Source organism: Cetorhinus maximus, chromosome 4, assembly GCF_964194155.1.
Source record: "Cetorhinus maximus chromosome 4, sCetMax3.hap1.1, whole genome shotgun sequence".
Lineage (NCBI taxonomy): Eukaryota > Metazoa > Chordata > Chondrichthyes > Lamniformes > Cetorhinidae > Cetorhinus > Cetorhinus maximus.
In genome coordinates, this window is record NC_135882.1 from 156,742,583 (window position 1) to 156,766,049 (window position 23,467).

At 45.1% G+C, this 23,467-nt stretch overlaps 1 protein-coding gene across 1 annotated transcript in view; it reads right to left on the reverse strand.

Moving 5' to 3' along the window:
- Positions 1–23,467, reverse strand: part of lama1 (laminin, alpha 1) — a 327,154-nt gene that overhangs the window by 67,391 nt on the left and 236,296 nt on the right. The window contains exons 36-45 of the mRNA XM_078541251.1: positions 22,019–22,181; positions 18,713–18,923; positions 17,993–18,109; positions 16,146–16,309; positions 11,757–11,895; positions 10,257–10,359; positions 5,130–5,246; positions 3,356–3,538; positions 2,925–3,079; positions 1,167–1,310 (exon numbers count right to left, since the gene is read on the reverse strand). Coding sequence (XP_078397377.1) covers positions 1,167–1,310; positions 2,925–3,079; positions 3,356–3,538; positions 5,130–5,246; positions 10,257–10,359; positions 11,757–11,895; positions 16,146–16,309; positions 17,993–18,109; positions 18,713–18,923; positions 22,019–22,181 — 1,496 coding nt within the window. The remainder of the gene's footprint in view (positions 1–1,166; positions 1,311–2,924; positions 3,080–3,355; positions 3,539–5,129; positions 5,247–10,256; positions 10,360–11,756; positions 11,896–16,145; positions 16,310–17,992; positions 18,110–18,712; positions 18,924–22,018; positions 22,182–23,467) is intronic.

Here is a 23,467-nt window from a genome sequence, read left to right on the forward strand (position 1 = left end):
GCATTAATTGGGGCGCCCGACACCTACCCTCTGACCCCCGACCCCTGTAAAATTTCAGACATGTCGAGGGAGGGCGGGTAGGCAGCGGGATGGCCACTCGCTGATTTTTACTAGCCCCTCCGCCTCCAAATCCGCCAGAGGGGAGCATAAAATCCAGCCCATTGTGTCCATGGCAGGCATTTTAGAACACGCAAATCTTGATTTGTAATTATAATCTGGGTTAATCCTCTAACTTTTCCTGTTCAGGAACCAATAGACCAGTTAAAAAGAGGCCTTTTTTTCCCCACATTGACACTCATGCTGCATGGCATCAATTTTGCAAACCGCCTCATGTTTTCAAAGTGCTTTCTGTTAGTTAATTCTGATACGAGGTGTTAAAGGTCCCGCACATCAACCAGATTGAAAGCAGAAACAGATAACCCGGATTTTCAGGCAAGTATATATTTTTTCAAAATCCAATTCATTACATATGCATCCTGTTGACTGTAAAAGAAATATTGAACAAAATGAGTTGTTGGATATCTAAATGGACAACTTTTTTTTTTTAAACTTTGCCCCATTCCAATCAATCTTCTAGACCATAGACCATAAGACATAGGAGCAGAAATTAGGCCATTCGGCCCATCGAGTCTGCTCCCGCCATTCAATTATGGCTGATAAGTTTCTCAACCCCATTCTCCCGCCTTCTCCCCATAACCTTTGAATCCATGGCTGCCTATCCATTGATAACCACTGGTGTGTTGTCAAAACAGAGTCAACAAATATTAGAAAAACACGTCTATCATACAAAAAAATTATTTCCGCCTGCAAAATCGTTCACATCAGAATAAAAGCTATTTATGAATTAATTAGTTAGCAAAGATGGAAAATTTTCCCATCAAACTATTCTGAAATAGTCCTCTGCAATCAAGGGAAGTTGTTGCTGTCCAAATAATAATCTTCCTCACTTGCAACAAAAACGGAACTCTGTTTTGGAAAGTGATAATTCCATTTCAGTTACATGGTCACCCATTTTCATTATTTTAAGAACGACAGTTTGCAAATCACAATGGCTGCACCAAGTTGCTTTACTTCTCTGACTATTTAAATAATTTGATTGTATTATCTTAACCCTCGATGGGGGAAGCACCATGGTTTGTGTCAACTGCTGCAGACTGGTTACTCACGCTGGTGCTGCTGCCGAGGTAGAAGAGTAGGTTTTCCGGCTCAGAGGTTTTCACATTCAGCGTCAGAGTATTGTAATTGCTGCTCAGTAATGCTGGCTGGTAGGCACGGATGCAGTCTCGGTCGGCTGATACGGCCACTTTAATCTGGGAAAAGTTCAAATTCAGGATTAGCACGGAAACCCTCTTAACCACTTGTTTACTTTCGCCAAGCAATCAAAGCAACGGAATCGGAAATAAAAACAGAAAATGCTGGAAAAGCTCAGCAGGCCTGGCAGCATCTGTGGAGAGAGAAACAGAGTTAACGTTTTGAGTCCTTATGATTCTTCTTCAGATATTTCCTCAAGGGGGACCACCTCCATCGCAAACCCAGCGTTTAGTAAGCTTCTCTTAAAAAGGCTTCGCTCCATCAGATCTTAGTCTCCTCATGGAATATGGCTCCCTGCTCCACGAAAATTCTTTACCCCTGTGCGCTAGCAGCTATTGCCCTTCTCCCTAAAAAAAAACTCTCCAGCTCACTAGCAATCTCTTTACACCTGCACTCTTCCCCTCCTGAAAAAGACCCCCCACCCCCCCACCTCCTGAAACTCTCCACCCCTCTGCCATCGCTGTGTGCCCACCCCTCATCCCTCCCGACCTCCCCCCATCCACGCTCCTGCTGGCTCAGTGCAGAGCTACGTTACTGCCTGACCAATTAACTCAGCAAATAAAACTGGCCATTAGGATCTCTAGTTAAAACTTTAACCTGTCTTTTCTCCCTTCAGACACTGATAATCGTCTCTTATTTAGTGCAGTATTAAGGGACGGTTGCAGTTTTAAAAAATGTTTTTAAGAGATGTATTTGAGTAAGGCTCACAGTGTAGTATACCACCAATGTTGCAAAAGACAGGAGATGAGGCAAAGGTGCGGGTGACTGCCCTTGACATCGAGGCAGCATTTGACCGAGTGTGGCATTAAGGCACCCTAGCAAAACTAGAGTCAATGGGAATTGGGGAAAACTCTCCACTGTGGGGAAAACTCTCCACTGGTTGGAGTCATACCGAGCACAAAGGAAGATGGCTGCGGTTGTTGGAGGTCAGTCATCTCAGCTCCAGGACATCACTGCAGGAGTTCCTCAGGGTAGTGTCCTAGGCCTAACCATCTTCAGCTGCTTCATTAATGACCTTCCCTCCATCATAAGGTCAGAAATGGGGATGTTCGCTTATGATTGCACAATGTTCAACACCATTCGCGACACCTCAGATACTGAAGCAGTCCATGTCCAAATGCAGAAAGACCTGGACAATATCCAGGCTTGGGCTGACAAGTGGCAAGTAGCATGTGTGCCACACAAGTGCCAGGTAATGACCATCTTCAACAAGGGAGAATCCTTCACTGTCGCTGGGTCAAAACCCTGGAACTCCCTTCCTAACAGCACTGTGGGTGTACCTGAACCACATGGACTGCAGCGGTTCAAGAAGGCAGCTCAGCACCACCTTCTCAAGGGCAATTCGGGAAGGGCAATAAATGTTAACCTAGCCAGCAAAAAATACAGACAAAAGAACATAAGAAGGAGGAGTGGGAGTAGACCGCATGGCCCTTAGAACATGTTCTGCCAATTCAATAAGATCATGGCTGATCATTGGCCTCAACTCCAATGTCCCTCCCGCTCCCCATGAGGCTTGATCCCCTGGAGGCGCATAAGTGACCCACTGAGGTATTACTGCTAAAACTTTTTTGTAGAATTGATTTGTACCAAGTGCTCATTGACTCGACACTTACGGAGGCAGCTTGCTTCCGGGCCTGATTAATCAATTCCTTTATCTCTGATAAGTTTCTGCTCAGGTTGTCCTCGAGCATTTTCAACGGCTTCAACCTGTCCAGCAGGTAATTGGCTTGAATTTCGACCTCTTGTACCTTTTTACCAGCAGCGGCAGCTGAAAGGGAAAAGAACAGAAATCTAAATAAAGGCAAAACAGAACGGCTCTTACAGTCTACAAGCTGCTGCAGCATGAGAGCTGGAAGCAAGACATCCATTATTCCGGGGTGAAACAGCGAGGAACGTTAAAGTGGCAAGAAATTTGACAGCATGATTTTGATTTTTTTTTTAATTAAACGTATGTTTGTTTGTTTGGTGCTGCATATGCCTAGTCATGCAAAATAAGTGCATTTGTCAAAAATGACCTTTAATCAATTGTTCACTGTAAACTTACCAGTCTTTGCTGAGTCGTTGATGAGGTCATTTGTTTCTCTGACGGTTTTATTGACCCTTGCTAAAGTGCCAGATGTGCTCAGCAGCTGCCGACTGAACTGCTGAATTTCAACAAGAGTGCTGGCTGCCGTCAGGTTAGCCGAGATTGCACGATCTTTCACCTCATGGAGTCCAGCAGCAGTACCTGCAATAAACAAATGTTTTTCGAAAAACACCCCAGCCCAGCGACAACAAATTTTAAAATTATCATTGTGTTCACTAATCCCTCCTTGGCCTCATCTCTTCCCTCTCTGATTCTGAGACCTCCAAGATCTCTGTGTTCCTCCAATCGCGTCCTCTTATCCATCCCCAATTTCCTTGGCTCCACCACTAGCGGCTGTCTTTAGCTGCCTTGGCCCGAAGACCTGGATTTCCCTCCTCAAGCTGCTCCACCTCTTCATCTTTAAGGCACTCTTTAAGACTTAAGTCTTTGACCCCTGTTGCAATAGGTCCTTATGTGCCTTGCGTCAAATTTTTGTTTGCTAAGGTTCCTATGAAATGCCTTGTGCCATTATACTACATTAAAGGTGCTATATAAAGACAGATTACTATTGCCATTGTGCATTTTGAATCACCTGACATTCAGGTAGAGGAAAATCAGGCAGGGCCGAGAACAAGTCCCTAAGTGAGTCCTCCCACTTCTCATTGATGAACAGAATCCAGGCGATCCAAGTGTGCTCAGGACATGTTAATTAGCTCTCTTGATGGATGAATCCTGAATTCCCATCACTACAGCTGTTTTTAAACCTGAATTTGCAAAACGTCAATGGCAAAGTTTTAATGCAGTTCACATCCATTGAGCTGAACAATGCCTTTACAGAATTGAGCAACCATCTCAGTACTGGCCTACAATGCTGAATCCCACCTAACCGTATTCAAGTTCCCTGATGCACAGAATCACAGAATTGTTACAGTGCAGGAGGCCATTCAACCTGTGGCGTCTGCACAGGCTCTCTGAAGGGGCAATTTAGCTAGTGCCACTGCCCCGCCTTCTCCACAAAGCCCTGCACATTCTTTATTTTCAGATAATAATCCAATACCCTCTTGAAAGCCTCGATTTGACCTGCCTCCACCACACTCTCAGGCAGTGCATTCCAGATCCCAACCACAAGCTGCATGAGAAAGTTTCTCCTCATGTTGCCATTGCTTCTTATGCCAATTGCCTTAAACCTGTGCCCTCTTGTTCTTGATCCTTTCACCAGCTGGTACAGATTTTTTTCCCCTATCTACCCTGTCCAGATGCCCCATGATTTTGAATACCTCTGTCAAATCTCGTTTTGGTTTTCTCTTCTCCGAGGAAAACAGTCCAAACTTCTCCAATCTATCTATGTAAGTGAAGTTCCTCATCCCTGGAACCATTCTCGTGAATCCATAGCACAGATGGAGCTATACTGAACGTAATCTACATTTTATGTAACGATAGAGCACAATTCTCTATAGGATTCCATCAATTCCTGAAATAATTGTGTGGGTTTAACTTTCACCCATAATATTTACGATCAGACTATTTTGCAGGTGGGTGGGGGGGACTGCTTTTATATGAGTTGGGAGGGAAGGTGTAAATTTCTCTGAATGTACAAATGGGAGACACTCACTTAGACCAGTTCTTGAGCACTGTATAGACAATCTGAAAAATCCTCAATGAAGATTACACAAAATGTCAGATCCTTTCATTTCTTCGACAATTATCGTCCATACTTGTTTTTTGGTATGCTTGAATTATCTACATTACTTACCATTTGGCAATCCTGCCAGTATCCGTAGAGGCTCACTCAGCTGTCTGCTCACATTACGTGCGTTCTTCTGAATCTGTTCAACTTTCTCCTTCAGTCCACTCAGCTGATCCACAAACCCTGAACAGTTAAGAGAACCAAGGAAGGTGTTCAGACACTACACCCAGAAAAATCCTAGTGAAAACTTCATGGAATCATAGAAAGGTTTCGATACAGAACGAGGCCATTCGGTGTCCGTGCAAATCTCTGCTAGCCCCACTCCACCGCCTTTTTCAGTAGGCCAGCAATTTTGTTCCCTGCAGCTGCTGATCCAATTCCCTCTTGAACGCCATGACTGAATCTGTGTCAACCACACTGTCAGGCAGATTCCAGATCCTAACCACACTCTGACAAAAAATAAAGGTTTCCTTCATGCAACCTTTAGTTCTTTTGGTTTGGATTGCTTTAAATCGTTATCTGCTGGCTCTCGACCCTCCGGCTAATGGGAACAGTTTCTCCCTGTCTGCGCTGGTGAGATTTCTCATGCTTTGGAATGCCTCCATCAAATTGCCTCTCAGTCTTCTCTTTTCTAAGGTGAACAACCCCAGCTTCTCCAATCTATCCATATACCTGAACTATCTCATATTCGGAACATTTTTTGTAAATCTTTTCTGCGTTCTCTAAAGCCTCCAAATCCTCCCTAAAATGTGGTGCCCAGAATTGGACACAATTCCAGCTGAGGTTGAACAGTGTTTTATAAAGGTTCATCATAACTTCCTTGCTTTTTGTAATAACTTGATGGAGCAGCAGGTTTGGTGAAGAGAAGGCTAAAGTTTATTTAGGAGACATGTAGAGGTGCTCGCACATTAGACGCGATCTCTCCATCGGAAGCCCCGTTCACAGGACTAGCCGCGCAATTCGCTTATTGGTCAAAGCCCCCGTAATCACATCACGTGATGAGTGATTGACAGGAGGGGGGGAACAATACATTTAGTTACTGCACTTTTGTAATCTATGGGCAGAATTTTTAGGTTGGCGTGTGGGTGTGTGCCTGACCCGCTCGAGTGTAAAATAGCGTGTGATGGAGTCGGGTGAGCGTCCTGGTCGGTCGGTCAGCGGGTGTGTGTAAAAGTTGGACGCGCCTGCTGACAATTATGAGGGCAATTAAGCCCATTATCGTTCCAATTGTCCCCAATTTTTCGTGGTTCATCTAACCTTACAGTTGAGTTTCCTTTAACTTTTGTCTTTGGCTTTGCAGTGACCCTAACTTAGGAGCTGCGTTTTACTTTATCCCTCATTTTGTTAATTTAGTTTATTTGGTGGGCTTTAAAAGAGCTAACCTTACCGTTGGCGGACGGGTGAATCTGCCAGGCAGACTTTGCATTTTTGATGAAACCTCATCGAAGGGCGGGATGAGGTTTCCATTATTAAATGAAAAAAAAAGTATATGGGCAGAATTATCATCTGTATATGTTCAGGTAACTGATTCTGAGGTGTGGACAAATTTTTTTTCCCCAGATTTTAAAATCTTCATTTCTTGGTTTTAAATTCTTCAGCTCCTCGAGGCAGCCCTCTGCCTTCAGGCAGCTCTCATTCCGCGCTCCCCTGTGCCCGCACTTACGTCAGCACCCGCCCTCCTCCCGCCCCCACCCCGGCAGCTCTGAGCATTTCGGCACGCGGTTCACGCCGGTTGGGCGTTAATTGGCCAGCCAGTGTGAAATCGCGGTTGGGGGCCGATCGCGGGCGGAGGTCCGTTCCTCGGCCGCTCCCGGGTCCGCCAATTGCGCCTGCACGCCAACCTAAAAATCCTGCCCTCAGCCCAAAATTCGCTGCGGGCGGGCCTGGGAGCGGTTGTGAAGCTGACCGCCACCCGCAATCGGGCCCTGACGTTGATGGCAGGGTAGGAGGAGGGCGAGTGCGGGAGTCAGTCCAGGTGCGCGCAATGATAGCTCCCTGAGGAACTCCTCCCTCAGCCCAAAAAAGTGGCCATTAATTGGTCACTTAAGGGCCTCCTTTGGCCCAAAATAAAATACCAGCAGAGATGTGTAGATGACGGGCACCAGATTTTATGCCTCTCCCACCGGCCAGCCCATACCCTGTTCCCACTTCGCATCCCGGCCTATTATTGCTTCCACTGGAGTCAGTAAAGATGGAAATTGGGTGGTCTGGAAATTGGGAAGATGATCTGCCAATTCTGGCTTTCTGCCCAAGTGAACATTGGGTGCAATCTGCATCAATACAGAATCGGACCTGACTGAGGAAAGAAAAGATCTGCAGGGACAGCTTCAGGTGGATGAAGCTCTATGAATTATCTCCTTTACTCTAAGATAATCTAATAACCTGCAGGGTATCAATCAGACATTGCAATATCCATTGGCGCCAGGCTACTTGTTCTCCAGAGATGACATTCGCATTGTCTTGGCAGCTCGGGCTGTGCCGGCGGGTGGGGGGGAGGGGGCCGTTAAGTTCCTCAGATGGTCTTCCTATCGGCCTCCAGCCCACCCAGACCTTGCCATAATTTTACAGTGGGACATAGGAACAAGAAGCAGGAGGAGGTCATTTGGCCCTTTGAGCCTGCTCTGCTGTTCAATAAGATCATGGCTGATCTGGTTGTGGCCTCAGTTCCACTTTCCCATCTGCACCCGTCCCCCCATAACCCTTGACTTCCTTGTCAATCAAAAATCTATCTAACTCAGCTTTGAATGAATTCAATGACCCAACTTCCACTGCTTTCTGGGGAAAAGAATTCCACATGCCAGCGACACTCAAGAGAAACGTTTTCTCCTCATCTTCACCTTAAGCTGTGTCCCCTTTCTCTAGTTTCCTCCCACAAGAGTGAAGGTCCTCCCAATATCCCCCCTATCAAGGCAGTCCACTCACCTTAGCCCCAACTGAGGCCCTTAAATGGCCAATTAATGACCACTTGAGGACCCTTTCCTGCCCGGCCTCAATTTTCAGGCTGGCGGGGGCAGTTCAGGAGTAGGGAGAAGCCGGCAAAATGATCCTGCTCAGTCCTCGGGTGGGAAGGGAGGGGCGGGGGAGTCTCCATCAACAACCTCCTTTCAACATCTGACATCCCTGCGACAAGGTCTGACCCCCACGGGTGCTCCTCCTCTCTCTGGCCCCCTCCACAAAGGTCCTGGTCCCACTCTGCTCACCGTCCCAGGCCTCACCTCCTCTCCCTGCCCTGAGACCCCCACGCTTACCTGGACTGGGACTTGGACTCTGGTTCTGTCCGCTGCAGCTTCTGGTGCTGGTGGCTCTGGAGATCGGATTGACCGGCCGCACTCTGAGGCAGGAGTTCCTCCCAAGTGAGGGGCGCAAGTCCCACCTCCTGCCAATTTGCGCTCCTTGTAGCGTTAAGTGGCTGCGGTGCAGCAGCTAGTGTTGGTGGCGATGCATTCCCTAATGGCTCTTCGGGTGACAGGCTGGGAAACCCTCTTAACTGAAAAATCCTGGCACTCGTAAAGCTTTAACCACCTCTTTCATGCCACCAAGCACCCAGCAGTGGGCTGGCAGTTAAAATGGGACAAGCCTCTCCATTCCTGCCACCTTTCACTGGGTCCCAATAATAATCCGCTCTTTTCTTTAAGGCGGTGAGTGGGTACTCACTGACAGGGAACCTTTGCGGCTTCTACACGAGGTTAAATCTGTGGCAAAGAGGAGCTGGGATGAGAAGTGGCCCAGAAAGTGGCCCAGTCCGTTGCGGCCTAGCAGGATCAGGATGCTCCACCAGAAAAGGGAACTATGCGCCATCCCTGTCTTTGTCTTCCCTTCGCCTCTCACTCCCATAATGGCCTTCTGACCCCTCCCCCCCACTCCTACATACTCACCTTAGTGCCAAAGATGCTTCCATTGGATCCCCCCTCCGCAAGCCTCCTTCTTACAGTCAAAATCTCACTGCTGCTCAACAGTCAGCTGGCTGTTGACACTGGGTTTGGCTGCGAGGTTAACGGCGAGCATGTAGATGAAGTTCAAGGCCCAGATCTTCCCCATGACAGACAGCCCCGCCAACGTGGCAAAATGGTGGATGAACTGGAAATCCTAAGTCTCGCCCCCCCCAACAAGAGCACTTCCTATTTTTGCTAGGGCGGGACAGCCAAATGAAGCGCTTTCTGAAATGTAGTCGCTGTTGTTCTGTAGGAAATACGGCAGCTACATTTGTACACAACAAACACCCACAAACAGCAACGCGATAATAACCAGGTAATCTGTTTTCCTGATGTTGACTGGGGGATAAATGTTGGCCAGGGCACTGGGGATAACTCGCCTACTCCTCTTCAGAATAGCGCCTCGGGATCTTTTACATCCGTCTTAGCAAGCAGACAGGGCCTCAGTTTACCATCTCACCCAAAAGACAGTATCAGGCCAGGGTTCGTCAATACGCAGTTTACGGGGGCAGATGCCAATTCAAATCACCGGCTGCCTCCAGTGAAGTTGGATTTTGGTAGGACAGGGGTGTGAAACCAGGAGTATGCAGATTAGACCAGGTAAGAGAAGGTCTGGGGAGCGTGTGGGCGTGAAGCATAGAGGACTTCTGTCTCATTTCAATCTTTTTTTTTCAATTTAATTGAACAAAGTGCTGGATCACTGAAGGAGGCTTTCCACTCAGCCCGCCTCCACACCCAGCAGCCCCCGCCCTGGGGACTGGCAGGCCTGACTTCTAATCCAGCCCACACACCGCGTCCCTAACCACACCGAAATGAAAATCAGAACTGCGGGTGGGCATTTTTAAAGGCTGGGAATTCTCCTGTCTCTGCACACCCCACCCGGGAGTGAGCATCTGGTTCCATGAGATAAGACCTCTCTGACCTACGCTGCAGAGGGCCAGGGGTGACCCACCCGTCCTGCCCGACGTTAAAATTGCCACCTTGTTTTCCGCAGAGTGATTTAAAAAATGCCCAGGATGTGTCTTTACAATCCATGCTTTATCAGGAAGGACAGATTTTTGCAGTAATCGTAGAATAATACAGCACAGAGAAAAGCTGTTCATCTCATTGTGCCGATGCCAGTCTTTGTGGGAGCTATCCAATTAGTCGCACTCTCCAGCTTGTTCCCCATAGCACATTTCTTTCATTCAGTTCAATGGTTTCCACCAATAACAAAGTGCTAAGATTAATACTGAATGCCAAAAATGGACAAGTTACTCACCAGCAGTTTTCCTTTTCAAATCATTTGCATCATTCATGAGCTCTGAACTGTGCTGAGCTGACTTCTTGCCGAGCTCCTCAAGTGGCTTCTGAGGACCAATGGCCTAATAAAATGGTACAAAAGCAACATTTAAAGCAAGATTAATAGAAGCATTACATATGGAGGCAGTAAAGTTTCATAGAAAACCTACATTAAGTTGTGACAGCCAATAACATAAGTAATGTATTAGCACAATAATGGATGGTGGCATTTTGGGAAGTGCATTTTTATACATTTAAAGTGTTTAAAGTGTTTCTGCACTGATATAATTCCACTTAATAATTTGCTTGATCTATTTCTACACTCTGCATGACAGATATCAGCAATGTGATAGCCAGGTGGGTAGTGCCAGAGTTAACAATGATGGAAAGCAGTCCCGTAATAAAGTGTAGGAACAGGCATTGAGGAGGACAGCGTAAACAAGATTTAGAGAAAATTTGATGAGCTTCTGATGAGAGAAGAGAATGAGGAATATGGTGTTTTTTGCGGCTGAGATCTATCAAACAAGAGACAGATTTGATGATTACAATTGTTTTTCTCTGGGCCTAAAAATTTAGGTATGAATATAAAAAATATTTAGGTTCCTAAGTGCCATTAAATGATTTCAGGTACAACTGGAATAATTCCCACCTGAAAGCTACAGTGTGCCATAAAAGCAGCCAATTGTTTAATCTAGTAACAAAAACATGAAGCATCAACGAGCAACTGCATGCCATAGCAAAGCAACTTTATTGGCAAAAGACCATTTCCAATGAATGTGGTGGGGAAGCAGGGGTAGGGGAGGAGGGGTGGGGGGAAGGGTAGCCATGACTAATCCGTTGCAAAAAATGAAAATAAAGAAAGACTTGTATTTATATTGTGCTTTTCACAACCTCCAGACGTCTAAAAGTGCTTTACAGCCAAATGAAGTGCTTTCTCAATTGTAGTCGCTGTTGTTCTGTAGGAAATACAGCAGCTACATTTGTACACAACAAACACCCACAAACAACAACGCGATAATAACCAGGTAATCTGTTTTCCTGATGTTGATTGAGGGGTAAACATTGGCCAGGGCACCGGGAATAACTCGCCTACTCCTCTTCAGAATAGTGCCTCGGGATCTTTTATGCCCACCTTAGAAAGTAGACAGGGCTTCAGTTTAACACTCCACCCAAAAGACAGCGTCATCGACAGTGCAGCACTCCTTCAGTGCTGCACTGGAGCGTTCACCTAGAATTTTATACTCAGGTTTCTGGAGTGGGACTTGAACCCACAACCTTGGGACTAAGAAGTGAGAATGTGACCTACTAGACTGTGGCTGATACAAAAGCACAGGCAAGCTGACAGTAACAAAACAATAAACATTTTCTTTATACTTTACCAATTCACTACAAATAGGAAACAACTTTTAAGAGGTAGGCTTTGAGCAATGAGACAGATTATATACTTTGGCTTAGCTATTTCTAATAAGAAAACACTCACCAACTTTAATGCAACATCAGCTTTGCTCCTGGCTTCCAATGCAATTCTTGCAGCTTCTTCAACCAGTGCTTTGATGTTGGAGTGTGTGTTGACAGCCACTGTGGCATTCAGGGACGTGTTTCTCACAGCTGAAAGGACACTAATGACAGGAAATAGTTCACTGCAAAGGCTCAGAGTATTACACAGGCATGTGTCGCAATACCTCTATGAAAAATGACATTTCTCTCTGTGAATGTTAACTTTACCTCCCTTTTCTGGCTTTAGGCGAAAAGGATGAGACAATCTGGCCTGTATTTTTTGAATGAAAACCAGTCTCTGCAGTTTCCCCTGCCCTTGCAGACTGCAGCATTCTAGCTCAAAGGCATTCTATTCATTCAGTGGTCTGTCTGAGAACTGGCTTGTTAGTAGAACCTGCATTTCAGTCAAGCTAGCAAATATTTGCCTGGAATCAGGGGAGTAAAGTGACTGAACAACAGCACTTCAGATGCACACAATCTGAAAGAATACTTGTTTAGCATCTTCCATTTCAATGATAAGAAGATGCATATATAACTTTTCAAAAATTTCGAAAAGGAAGCCCATTTACCTAAAGATTTCAGTGCATATAATCAAACCATTGCACTTGATTGTTTAGGTACAAGGTATTCAGTGATGGTTCCTTGTGCCCCTCCCCAGCCCCACCGCATGGCGCGACTCTCGCCAGCCCCTGCACTGCCCCCTCTCCACATGTCCTTCCCCTCCTTGTGAGCTCCCTGCCCCTTTCCACAGGTCCTTTCCCCTATCCGCAGGTCCCTTGCCCTCCCCGCAGGTCCCTTGCCCGCCCCGCAGGTCCCTTGCCCTCCCCGCAGGTCCCTTGCCCTCCCCGCAGGTCCCTTGCCCTCTCCGCAGGTCTCTTGCCCTCCCCGCAGGTTGCTTCCCTCGCCCACCGGAATTTGGTATTTAAAATCAATGTCTGACTCCAATTGATGGCCTGCAGTTCCCTGTGTGGTTCACTGCACATTTTGGTTCTGGTTTACGTCAAGACAATTCGCCAGTCAAAGGCTTTGACTGCACTGTTACAACAACAGGGCTCTAAGCACTGCAAAAGCCCAGAACCCAATATTTTAAACCCCCTCCCCTCCCCATATTTACAAGAGTTCCTTTATTGAAACAAAATTACACTTCAAAATGTAAAAAGAAAAAGACTTGCATTTATATAGCATATTTCATTAACACAGGATCTCTCAAAGTACAATACAGCCAATGAGGTACCTTTGAAGTCTAGTCACTGGTGTAATGTAGGAAAACACAGCAGTCAATTTGTACACAGCAAGCTCCCACAAACAGCAATGCAATAATGATGAGATAAGTTATTTTTGCGACGCTGATTGAAGGATAAATATTGGCCAGGATGCTGGGGCTAACTCCCCTAAATCTTCTTTGAAATAGCGCCATAGGATTTTCTACATTTACCTGAGGGGCAGACGGGCCTCAGTTTAACGTCTCATCTGAAAGACGAAACCTCCAATGCTGCAGGAATCCCTCAGTACTACAACAGAGCTTTGTGCGCAAGTCCTGGGGCAGGATTTTTGCATTGGCGTGCGGGGGCGGGGCCTGACACCCCAACGCGTAAGATGACACACGATGATGTCAGACGTGCATCCCGACGTCATCTTGCGCCATCACGATATTTCCTTCGGCGAGCTTGTGCCAGTTGGCTGTGTGCCCGCCGAAATGTCAACAGCCTATTAAGGCCATTAAGAAAGCAATTATTGTCATTAGTAACGCTGCCCGTCCAATCTTAAGGTTGGCGGCCAGGCAAAAAGCCCAAGCGGCCTTCGCGTTTTTTCAGGAAACCTCATCCACGAGCGGGTTGAGATTTCCTGCAGCTTTTATTAAATAAATAAATAAATTTTCGTGAATATAAAAACATGTCCCAACTCATGTAACACAGTCACATGAGGGCACGTGTTTAAATACATTTTTGAATCGTTTATTCAATTATTTTAATGTCCATTCAATCTCCCTGCCTTCCAGCTCCGTGTCTCAGGAAGATCGCTGCGCTCTTCCGCGCATATGCACAAAAGAGCGCTGGCCCCGAATCTCCCTCCTTCCCCCCCCACCCCCCACGCCCCGCACAGGTAGCGCTGAGCGCTACCAGTCGCGTATTACGCTGGGCGGGCCTTAATTGGCCCGCCCGTGTAAAATGGCAGCGCAGAGCTGATCGCGGGCAGCGATTGGCTCTGCGCCTGCTCCCGCCCAGCCTGCCTGCCATCGGAAAAATCCTGACCCTGGAGTTGGACTTGAACCCACAACCTTCTGACTCAGGTAAAGGTGCTACGAACTGAATCATGGCTCTCACACATACACATGTAGTCAATCTAAACTGGTTTTCTTGACAACAAAGCAGCACAATAAAAGAAAAAGAAAGACTTGCATTTGTATGGTGCTTTTCATGACCACCGTATGTCACAAAGTGCTTTACAGCCAATGAAATACTTCTGAAATGTAGTCACTGTTGTAATACAGGAAATGCAGCAGCCATTTAGCACACAGCAAATGATGATGGCCAGGAAATCTGCTTTTATGATATTGATTGAGAAATAAGTATTGGCCAGGACACGAGGGATGACTTTCCTGCTCTTCTTTGAAATAGTGCCATGGGATCTTTGACATCCATCAGAGAAGGCAGACATCTCACCTCATAACATCTCATCTGAAAGGTGGCACCTCTGACAGTGCAGCACTCCCTCAGTGCTGCACTGAGGCATCAGTCTTGTTTTTTGTGCTCAGGTCCTAGAGTGGGACACAATCTTGTGACTCTAGAGGTGAAGGTGCTACCAACTGCATCACAGCTGACATACACATGTAGTCAATCTGGCCTTAAGCAGATAACTATAGGCCAGTTAGCTTAGCATCTGTCATTGGGAAAATGTTAGAGTCTATTATAAAGGTTATAATAGCAGAACATTTAGAAATACATAATCTAATCAAGCAGAGTCAGCATGGCTTCATGAAGGGGAAATCATGCCTGACAAGTTTATTACATTTCTTTGAAGAGGTAACAGCAGGATGGATAAAGGGAACCAGTAGATGTAATATATTTGGATTTACAAAAGGTGTTCGATAAGGTACTGCACTTAAGGCTACTTAATAAGATAAGAGCCCATGGTGTTGGGGGTAGTATATTAGCATGGATGGAGGATTGGTTAACTAATAGAAGATAGAGAGTTGGGATAAGGGAAGCATTTTCGAGTTGGCAACCTGTTACCAGTGGAGTGCCACAGGGATCAGTGCTGGGGCCTCAATTATTTACAATATATATTAATGACTTAGATGAGGGAAGTGAATTTACTACCATCAAATTTTTGGATGACATAAAAATTAAGTGGGAAGGCAAGTGTTGAGGATGACACAAAGAGTCTATAGAGGGATATAGACAGGTTAAGTGAGTGGGCAAAAACTTGGCAGACGGAATATAATGTTGGAAAATGTGAGGTTATGCACTTTGGCAGGAAGAATAGAGGAGCTGAATATTATTTAAATGGAGAAAGACTGAAGAAAGCTGCAGCTCAGAGGGATTTGAGAGTCCTTGTGCATGAATCCCAAAAAGCTAACATACAAGTTCAGCAGGTAATAGGGAAGGCAAATGGAATGTTGGCCTTTATTTCAAAGGGAATGGAGTATAAAAATAGGGAAGTCATGCTAAAACTATACAAGGCACTAGATAGACCACACCTAGAATACTGTGAACAGTTTTGGTCCCCTTATCTAAGGAAAGATACACTGGCATTGGAGGCAGTCCAGAGAAGATTCACTAAGTTGACCCCAGGCATGGAGGGATTTTCTTATGAGGAGAGGTTGAGTAGGTTGGGCCTGTACTCATTGGAGTTTATAAGAATGAGAGGCAACCTCATTGAAACATATAAGATTGTTAAGGAGCTTGACAGTGTAGATGCTGAGAGGTTGTTTCCCCTTGTGGGACAGTGTAGGACCAGAGGGCATAATCTCAGAGTAAGGGATCACCTATTTAAGACAAAGATGAGGAGGAATTTCTTCTCTCAGAAGGTAGTGAATCTGTGGAATTCTTTACCATAGAGGGCTGTAGAGGCTGGGTTAAGTTTGTTCAAGGCTGAGATAGACAGGTTTTTAATTAGTAAGGGAATCAAGGTTTTATGGGGAAAAGGCAGGAAAGTGGGATTGAGGATTATCAGATCAGGCAAGATCTCATTGAATGGCGGAGCAGACTCAATGGGCTGACTGGCCTACTTCTGCTCTGACGTCTTATGGGCTATTACCTTGACAACAATACTATACACTGAATTGTGAATATAGGGTGGTAGGCAGCTGGTCACACTGGCCACCAGTTGGACCTCAATTGCTACAGAGGACTCATTTGCATTGACTGACCTGTTTAGCAGATTAGCAATCTTATTGAGTTCCTCGGCATGGTCCTCTGCCCTGTAGACAAGGTTGAGCACACTCTTTTGAGTCATCTCCATCACCAGCTTGTCAAGGTGCATCCTCATCTTAGCATTCCACAAGTCCAGCTGATCACTGTATTGCTCCAGAAACTGTAGGCATTGATACAGAGCAACAATTTTAACAAAGCATTTAAAGTACACAAAGAGTTGCACTAAATTGTTCCTTCATAGGCCTGAGCATAGCATGAGACACAATCCAACTACATTTCATAACAGAGATCGCTGCTGTCTCCCTGGAGGGCTTAATGGGCACATTCACTGCAAACAGCTTGGTGTCATAGATCAAGGAATATCACATAGGCCGATCCTAAATCTATGCAGTTGACTAATCTCAACCAGCATGATAGTATCATTAAAACTGGGCTCAATGCTCCCAGCTGAGTGGGGAGATCGCTGTCCTGTGAATCTTACTGAAAAATGCACAGTTATGGATATTGGATGGGACGGGTTTGCATTCAGTAATCCTTCTGACACCCACTATCCCAGTCACACTGTCTGGATTCACATCAAGAATTGTCACACCCACTATCCCAGTCACACTGCCTGGTTTCACATCAAGAATTGTCACACCCACTATCCCAGTCACACTGTCTAGATTCACATCAAGAATTGTCACACCCACTATCCCAGTCACATTTCACCCTTCTCCTATTTTTACTTAGTTCTGTTGAAGGGTCATGAGGACTAGAAACGTCAACTCTTTTCTTCTCCGCCGATGCTGCCAGACCTGCTGAGTTTTTCCAGGTAATTCTGTTTTTGTTATCCCAGTCACACTGTCTGGTTTCACATCAAGAATTGTCACACTCACTATCCCAGTCACACTGTCTGGTTTCACATCAAGAATTGTCACACTCACTATCCCAGTCACACTGTCTGGTTTCACATCAGGAATTGTCACACCCACTATCCCAGTCACACTGTCTGGTTTCACATCAAGAATTGTCACACTCACTATCCCAGTCACACTGTCTGGTTTCACATCAAGAATTGTCACACCCACTATCCCAGTCACACTGTCTGGTTTCACATCAAGAATTGTCACACTCACTATCCCAGTCACACTGTCTGGTTTCACATCAAGAATTGTCACACTCACTATCCCAGTCACACTGTCTGGTTTCACATCAAGAATTGTCACACCCACTATCCCAGTCACACTGTCTGGATTAAGCATTATCTGGAGGGCAAGGTGGCAAATTGTTTGTGGAACCATATCCGATTCTTACAAAAAGGGAGAAAATGAGGGAGAAAACACTTGTTTGTAATGATTTGCACAAATCCAAGGCAATTTGAAAATGTGGCTATTGCGGCTAAGTTAGAATTTTGTTCCTGGGACAGGGGTGGACCAGTTAGGCCCTCGAACCTGCTCAACCCAATCTGATGCTGCTGTATCAAATAATAAGACGACATCAGTCATGCTTACGAGTCTACACAGAATGAAATCAATCAAAATCCAAACTTCTGGCAGGTTAAATACTAACTTTATTAATGTGGAATTAAAATGCTGGCCAAGCTGTGCCATTAGTTTTATGAAATTTACGATGTTGGCATTACTCAGCGTTGTTACAGAGTCATAAGTTGCAGAGCAGCTCCTGATCTCCAGCTCAGAGCGCCGGTCTCTATCGGCTACACTTACATATCATCTGATGACTTGCTGTACAGTAGCACCGATAGGAACCAAAGGAGCAGGTAAGTGGTCAGTTTGCAGTCTTAACCCGCAGTAGTGGTTGGCATGGGCAGGGAAACAAAAATAGACAGTTAAATGAAACTTACAGCTGTGTTATTCACAATGTCTTCTGCCATTTTTGCTGCATTGGCCATTATCTCTCTTCCATCTTGGATCAGGCTGGCTGTCAGTGCCCTGGCTCTCCTGGCTGTCTGCTGTTTCTCCTGTGTACAATTGCGTTTGACATCAATTAGCAATTTGAACAAAACATTGTGACGGACGGTGTTTTTTCTCCCCAACAAAAACTCAGATCTGAATGAAGCAATCTGAAGTGGACTCGATGTGCCGATCGACCACCTTCTGTGCCTAAGATGGCTCTATGATTCTATGAGAATATTACAATTTGTAAACCGATGTATATGGGGGATATTGGAGTTAAGTGATCAGAGGCTACGCTCTCAAAAAATGACGGTGCCCGGGATTTTCTGGTCCTGCCCACGGCGGGAATTGGCACAGGCAGGACAGGAAAATTTGGAGAGCAGCCAAGAGTCCGCTGAGTTTGGGCGGGAGTTTCCGGTCCCGCTGCTATGAATCAGGAATGTTGACCTCCATGTCGAATGTGCTCCTGCACCAGGAACAAAGCCTGCAGGTATTTACCCTTTGAACTGAAAGTTGTTGGTGGTCAACCTCAATTCAAGAAAACTAGCAGTTTTCATCACTGACTGATCATGTCTGGGAAATGTATTCGGTTCAACATCAAAGAATCAACTCTTAAGACTCCTAGAGCTCATTTCCGATACTGCACGTGTTGTATATTTCCCTTTTACCTTGAGTTCTCCCAAGCTGATCGAGATGCTGTGGAGAAGCCTGCTTGTTTCATTGGTGTTTGTGCGCGCTTCATTCACCAGGTCCTGAGTTTCACGCAGCTTGCTGCCATGTTGCATCAACATATCGACGATTCTGCTTTTCATGCCCTCCAGCTCCTTCTGAGGTTTCTGAAACTCCTTCTGCACCCTGGTCAACAGATGTTCTGCAGCTCTGATTTCATTTATGAAAGAAAGAAGTAAAAAGATAAATATCAAGATTTACCTGCAACGGTCCATGGATTTGCAAGTGCAGTTTTACCTGAATATGCCACTATAAATGCCACCTAGTCCTGCACTCAACGCTCTCAAAAAAATCAGCCTTGTGATATCTTCAATTCAGTTTCAGCCCAGCATGCAGCAACAAGTCTGCCTTGGTCAAAGTTAACAGTGACATCTTCTGTGATTGTTACCATGGTGCATTTGTCCCTATCTTGTCCTCATCAACCATTCACTGGCATTCACTTAGTCACTCCATTCTGTCCCAGTATTTCTCCTCCTAATCTACATGGGAAGCATATTATCTAAATGGTCAAAGGTTGCAGAGCTCTGAGATTCAGAGGGATCTGGGCGTCTGAGTGCTAAAGGCTAGTATGCAGGTACAGCAAGTAATTAGGAAAGCTATTAGAATGTTATTGTTTTTTGTGAGGGGAATTCAATACAAAAGTAGAGAGGTTATGCTTCAGTTGTACAGGGCACTGATGGGACCACAACTGGAGTATGTGCACAGTATTGATCTCCTTATTGAAGAAAAAATGTAAATGCATTAGAAGTAGTTCAGAGAAGGTTTACTAGACTAATACCTGCAATGGGCGGGTTTGTCTTATGAGGAAAGGCTAGACAGGTTAGCATTGTATTCACTGGAGTTTAGAAGAGTAAGAGGTGACTTGATCGAAATCGTTAAGATCCTGAGGGTCTTGATAGATTGGATATGGAGGGGATGTTTCTTGTTGTGGAAGAATCTAGATCTAGGGGTTTAAAAATATGGGGACGCTTTTTAAGAATTTTTTCTCTCAGAGGGTCATGAGTCTTTGGAACTCTCGTCCTCAAAAGGCAGTGGAAGCAGAGTCTTTGAATATTTTTAAGGCAGAGCTAGATAGATTCTTGATTAACAAGGGGTGGAAGATTATCGGGGGTAGGCAGGAAGTTACAATCAGATCAGCCATGATCTTAATGAATGGTGGAGCAAGCTTGAAGGACTGAGTGGCCTACTCTTGCTTCTAGTTTGTATGTTTGTATGTATAGGAGGAAGGCTGTCCTCACATTGCTCCTAGTTGACAGCTCATCCCCAGAAATGGCTTCTATTCTTGTTTGCATCGAAAACTCTGAGGTGCCCCGAGGTGCCATCCTTGGCCTCTTTCTCTTTATTTTCATGGTGGCCCTCAGAGAGCCAAGAGCCCTCTCTGATCAATATGCATCTTTGCTGGACCTCTACCCATGAAGGAGGTGCCTTACCCACCATGGCTGATTTTTCAGTGCTGAAATCATTTTCGTGGCAGAGATGGGTTTGATGGCAGGCAAACGAGGTGAACACAGTGGTATCCAATCCATATCACGTGTCTCTCACACTCATTTTCCCAGCTCTGTCTCCTCCAGATATACCGGTCCCATTGCAATGATTCTGGGCATTGCGTAATGTGGGTGGGCATTCCGTTTCTCACAAGAACTTCCACTTACAGGACGCAATGGCCTGACTCCCTTCCATTAGCAGCAGGAATGGTGATGGGCGAGAGGGGGCTGCTTCATGTGGATTTTTTGACCAAACTCTCGAAACACTACCCAATGATCGGCAGGAATAATGAAACTCTTAAGGATCTCCCTTCGCCTTTCCAGATTGCCCTAAGCCAATTTACTTAATGAGGTTTCCTTCACTGATCCGGATGATAGCTTTGTTGATTAAATTAGTTAAATTTAGTTAACAGGTATTTGGTGAGATGAAAAATGTGTGTCACAAAGGAAATTAGTTTGTTGCTACCAAGTCAGGAAGAAAATCATGTGTTTACATAGCACCTTCCATGACCCGAGGACAATGGGGCTTAAACTCTGTGGGAAAACATAGCAGCAAAGCCTTGAACAGCAAGATCCCACAAACATTAAAAAGAGAAACAGATAATCTGTTTTGTTTTAAGAGTTGTTCGCTGAGGGATAAATATTGACCAGGGCACTTTCTTGGCTTTTCTTCAAATAGTTCCATGGGATCTTTCTCATCCACTGTTTAGTATCTCCTCCGATATACTGCACTGAAGTGGTGACCTAGACAATATGCTCGAGCCTCTACACTAGGGCTCAAATTCATGAACATGTGACCCAGAGAGTAGAGTTCTCCCAACTGAGCTGAGGCTGACGCTTCACATATACATTCTTAAACACTTACTTAACAGCTTTCAGCAGTGTTGGCAAGTTACACAATCCTGTTGATGAAGTAGCGCATAAATTTGCACCAGAGTGTTGACTGAACTAGTCAACAGCAAATTTGTCACTACATAACTTCAACTCAACAATGATTTGAGAAATGAACACGAACAAAAAGAACAGGAAGCTGGCTTTGTGCTGGAAGCTGGTGCTCAGTAAATGAAACCTTGAACCCAAACCCGAAAATTGTGGTCTGCGGCTCACTCCAAATTGGATCGTATCTATTTAAAACCGACTTCAGAGGAGAACAGGGTGCCCCGATACAGTGTGTCATCAGTCATGGTCCCGGAAAATTCACAGTCCCCCCCCCACCACATTGCGGTGGGTGTGTGATGGAGCAAGTGATAAATGGGAGGGGCGAGATCGGACTGTTATGCGCCGCAGTATTGCTGTGCAGCTAGGGAGAGCACACTTGCATTAACTTAATCCACATTGACTTAACCAGACGAAATTGTAGTTGTTGACAGTTGGCAGCCTCCAGCCATCCCTTTAACGGCTGCAGGTTAAGACTGCTGTCAATCCAGGAAATCCTCGGGGTGTATGCGTGACACGTGCTCTGTCCAGTTTATATTGAATCTGCCAGAGGAGTTGTAAAACAGGCATCACACCCCGTGATAAGTGCTTTCAAGGAATTTACTGCCTGCTTCAGGCAGGCCCTTGAACACCTGGAAGTCGCCAGGCCAACATACTTTGAAGAAATCAAGATCGCACCTGGAAATTTGCTCCTCAATCTGATATTTCAATCAAAAACCAGGCACATTGGGCTAAGTTCTTCACTTGAACATTTTATTCTTTGCAACCTGTCAAACAACAGTCTTCAACAGAATAGCAAGCCCTGCTCTTTACGCAAGCACTCACTTTAATTCTGATCCTGAAATTTCTTTCGATTGATTAAGCACTCTGTTCCGCATGAGTTCCAGCATATTCGAGATCTCATGCTGAAGTTGCCGCAGTGTGGTGTCCGAAAGATTCAGGTCAGCGCTCAGAGTCTTATTCAGGTGATTCGCCACATCAACGAGACCTAAGAAGGAACAATTAGGACACGTTGGCACAGATAATTTGAAGAAAATAGATCGAGCGGTCAGAAACAATCCATCAACTGAACAAAATCTGCACTTGAACAAGGGACCTGGTGTGGAACAGAGCTGGTGCTGCTTGAAGTTAGGTTTAACATTGATCTATGTCACATAGCTAGGAAGTGCCCTGGTGGGTAAATAGCAGATCAATCAGAGTTTAGTTCTTGTTTGGTAAGGGAACTTTGCAATTTGGAAACTGGCTTGTTGCTTTGGAACTGGAGATTATAACCAAACAGCATCAAGAAGAATGAGATGTCGTGCATTAAATACTCTAATATTTGTGTTGTTATAAAACAGTATAACGTCCCATTTACTGTGGGCAAAGCCACGGGAATTCCAATAGTGAAAGCATAACACCTAGTGTAGGTAGATATTACAATCCAGGTGCCATCACTTGCAAAACAACCTTTTTTGCGCTCTTATTTTGAAAGGTTGTTTTGCAAGTGATGGCACCTGGATTGTAATATCTACCTACACTAGGTGTTATGCTTTCACTATTGGAATTCCCATGACTTTGCCCACAGTAAATGGGACGTTATACTGTTTTATAACAACACAAATATTAAAGTATTTAATGCACAACATCTCATTCTGCCCACAAAGGTTTAATTATATTTAGGAAGGCTTATTCATTTCAGGCTATTGAAACATAAGAGATACAAGAGAGGACACTCACGAGCTCAGTTGTTGCTTTGCCAGGGAATTCTACAGAGTAGATTGTGCTTGTCGGTTTCAGGTTGGAGGTGAACAAACATATTAGTCCATAATTTGCTGTTAGGATAATAGCAAGGCTAATAGCACTCACTGTTATTTATGTACAAATGCTACAGCAATTTCAGTTGAAGGGTGGATGCACGGTTAAAGGCGGAAATCCAAACATTATTGTCCAAATTACATGGCTCCACCATTAGCTTTGTAAAAACAGCATCTCTCTGGCTGGCTCACCATTAAAATCCACTGAATCATGTGAAGTTGCTGTACTTGCACATAGATACAAACTAAAGGCATTACAAAACACTAAGTCTTGTCTATTCTAGCCTAGTACATGTGCAAACGTACAGGCAGCATCCACACTAGGTGAACAGCTTTTCCATAATTACATTCTGACTTTTTTTGGGTTAAGAATTCCTTTACATTTCTGAAAGTTAGGTTCCTACATTTCAAAGTCAAACACCAAGCAGAATAGTCCCCATGCGACAGCGTGCAAAGATAGCAAAACGCAACGTCATTT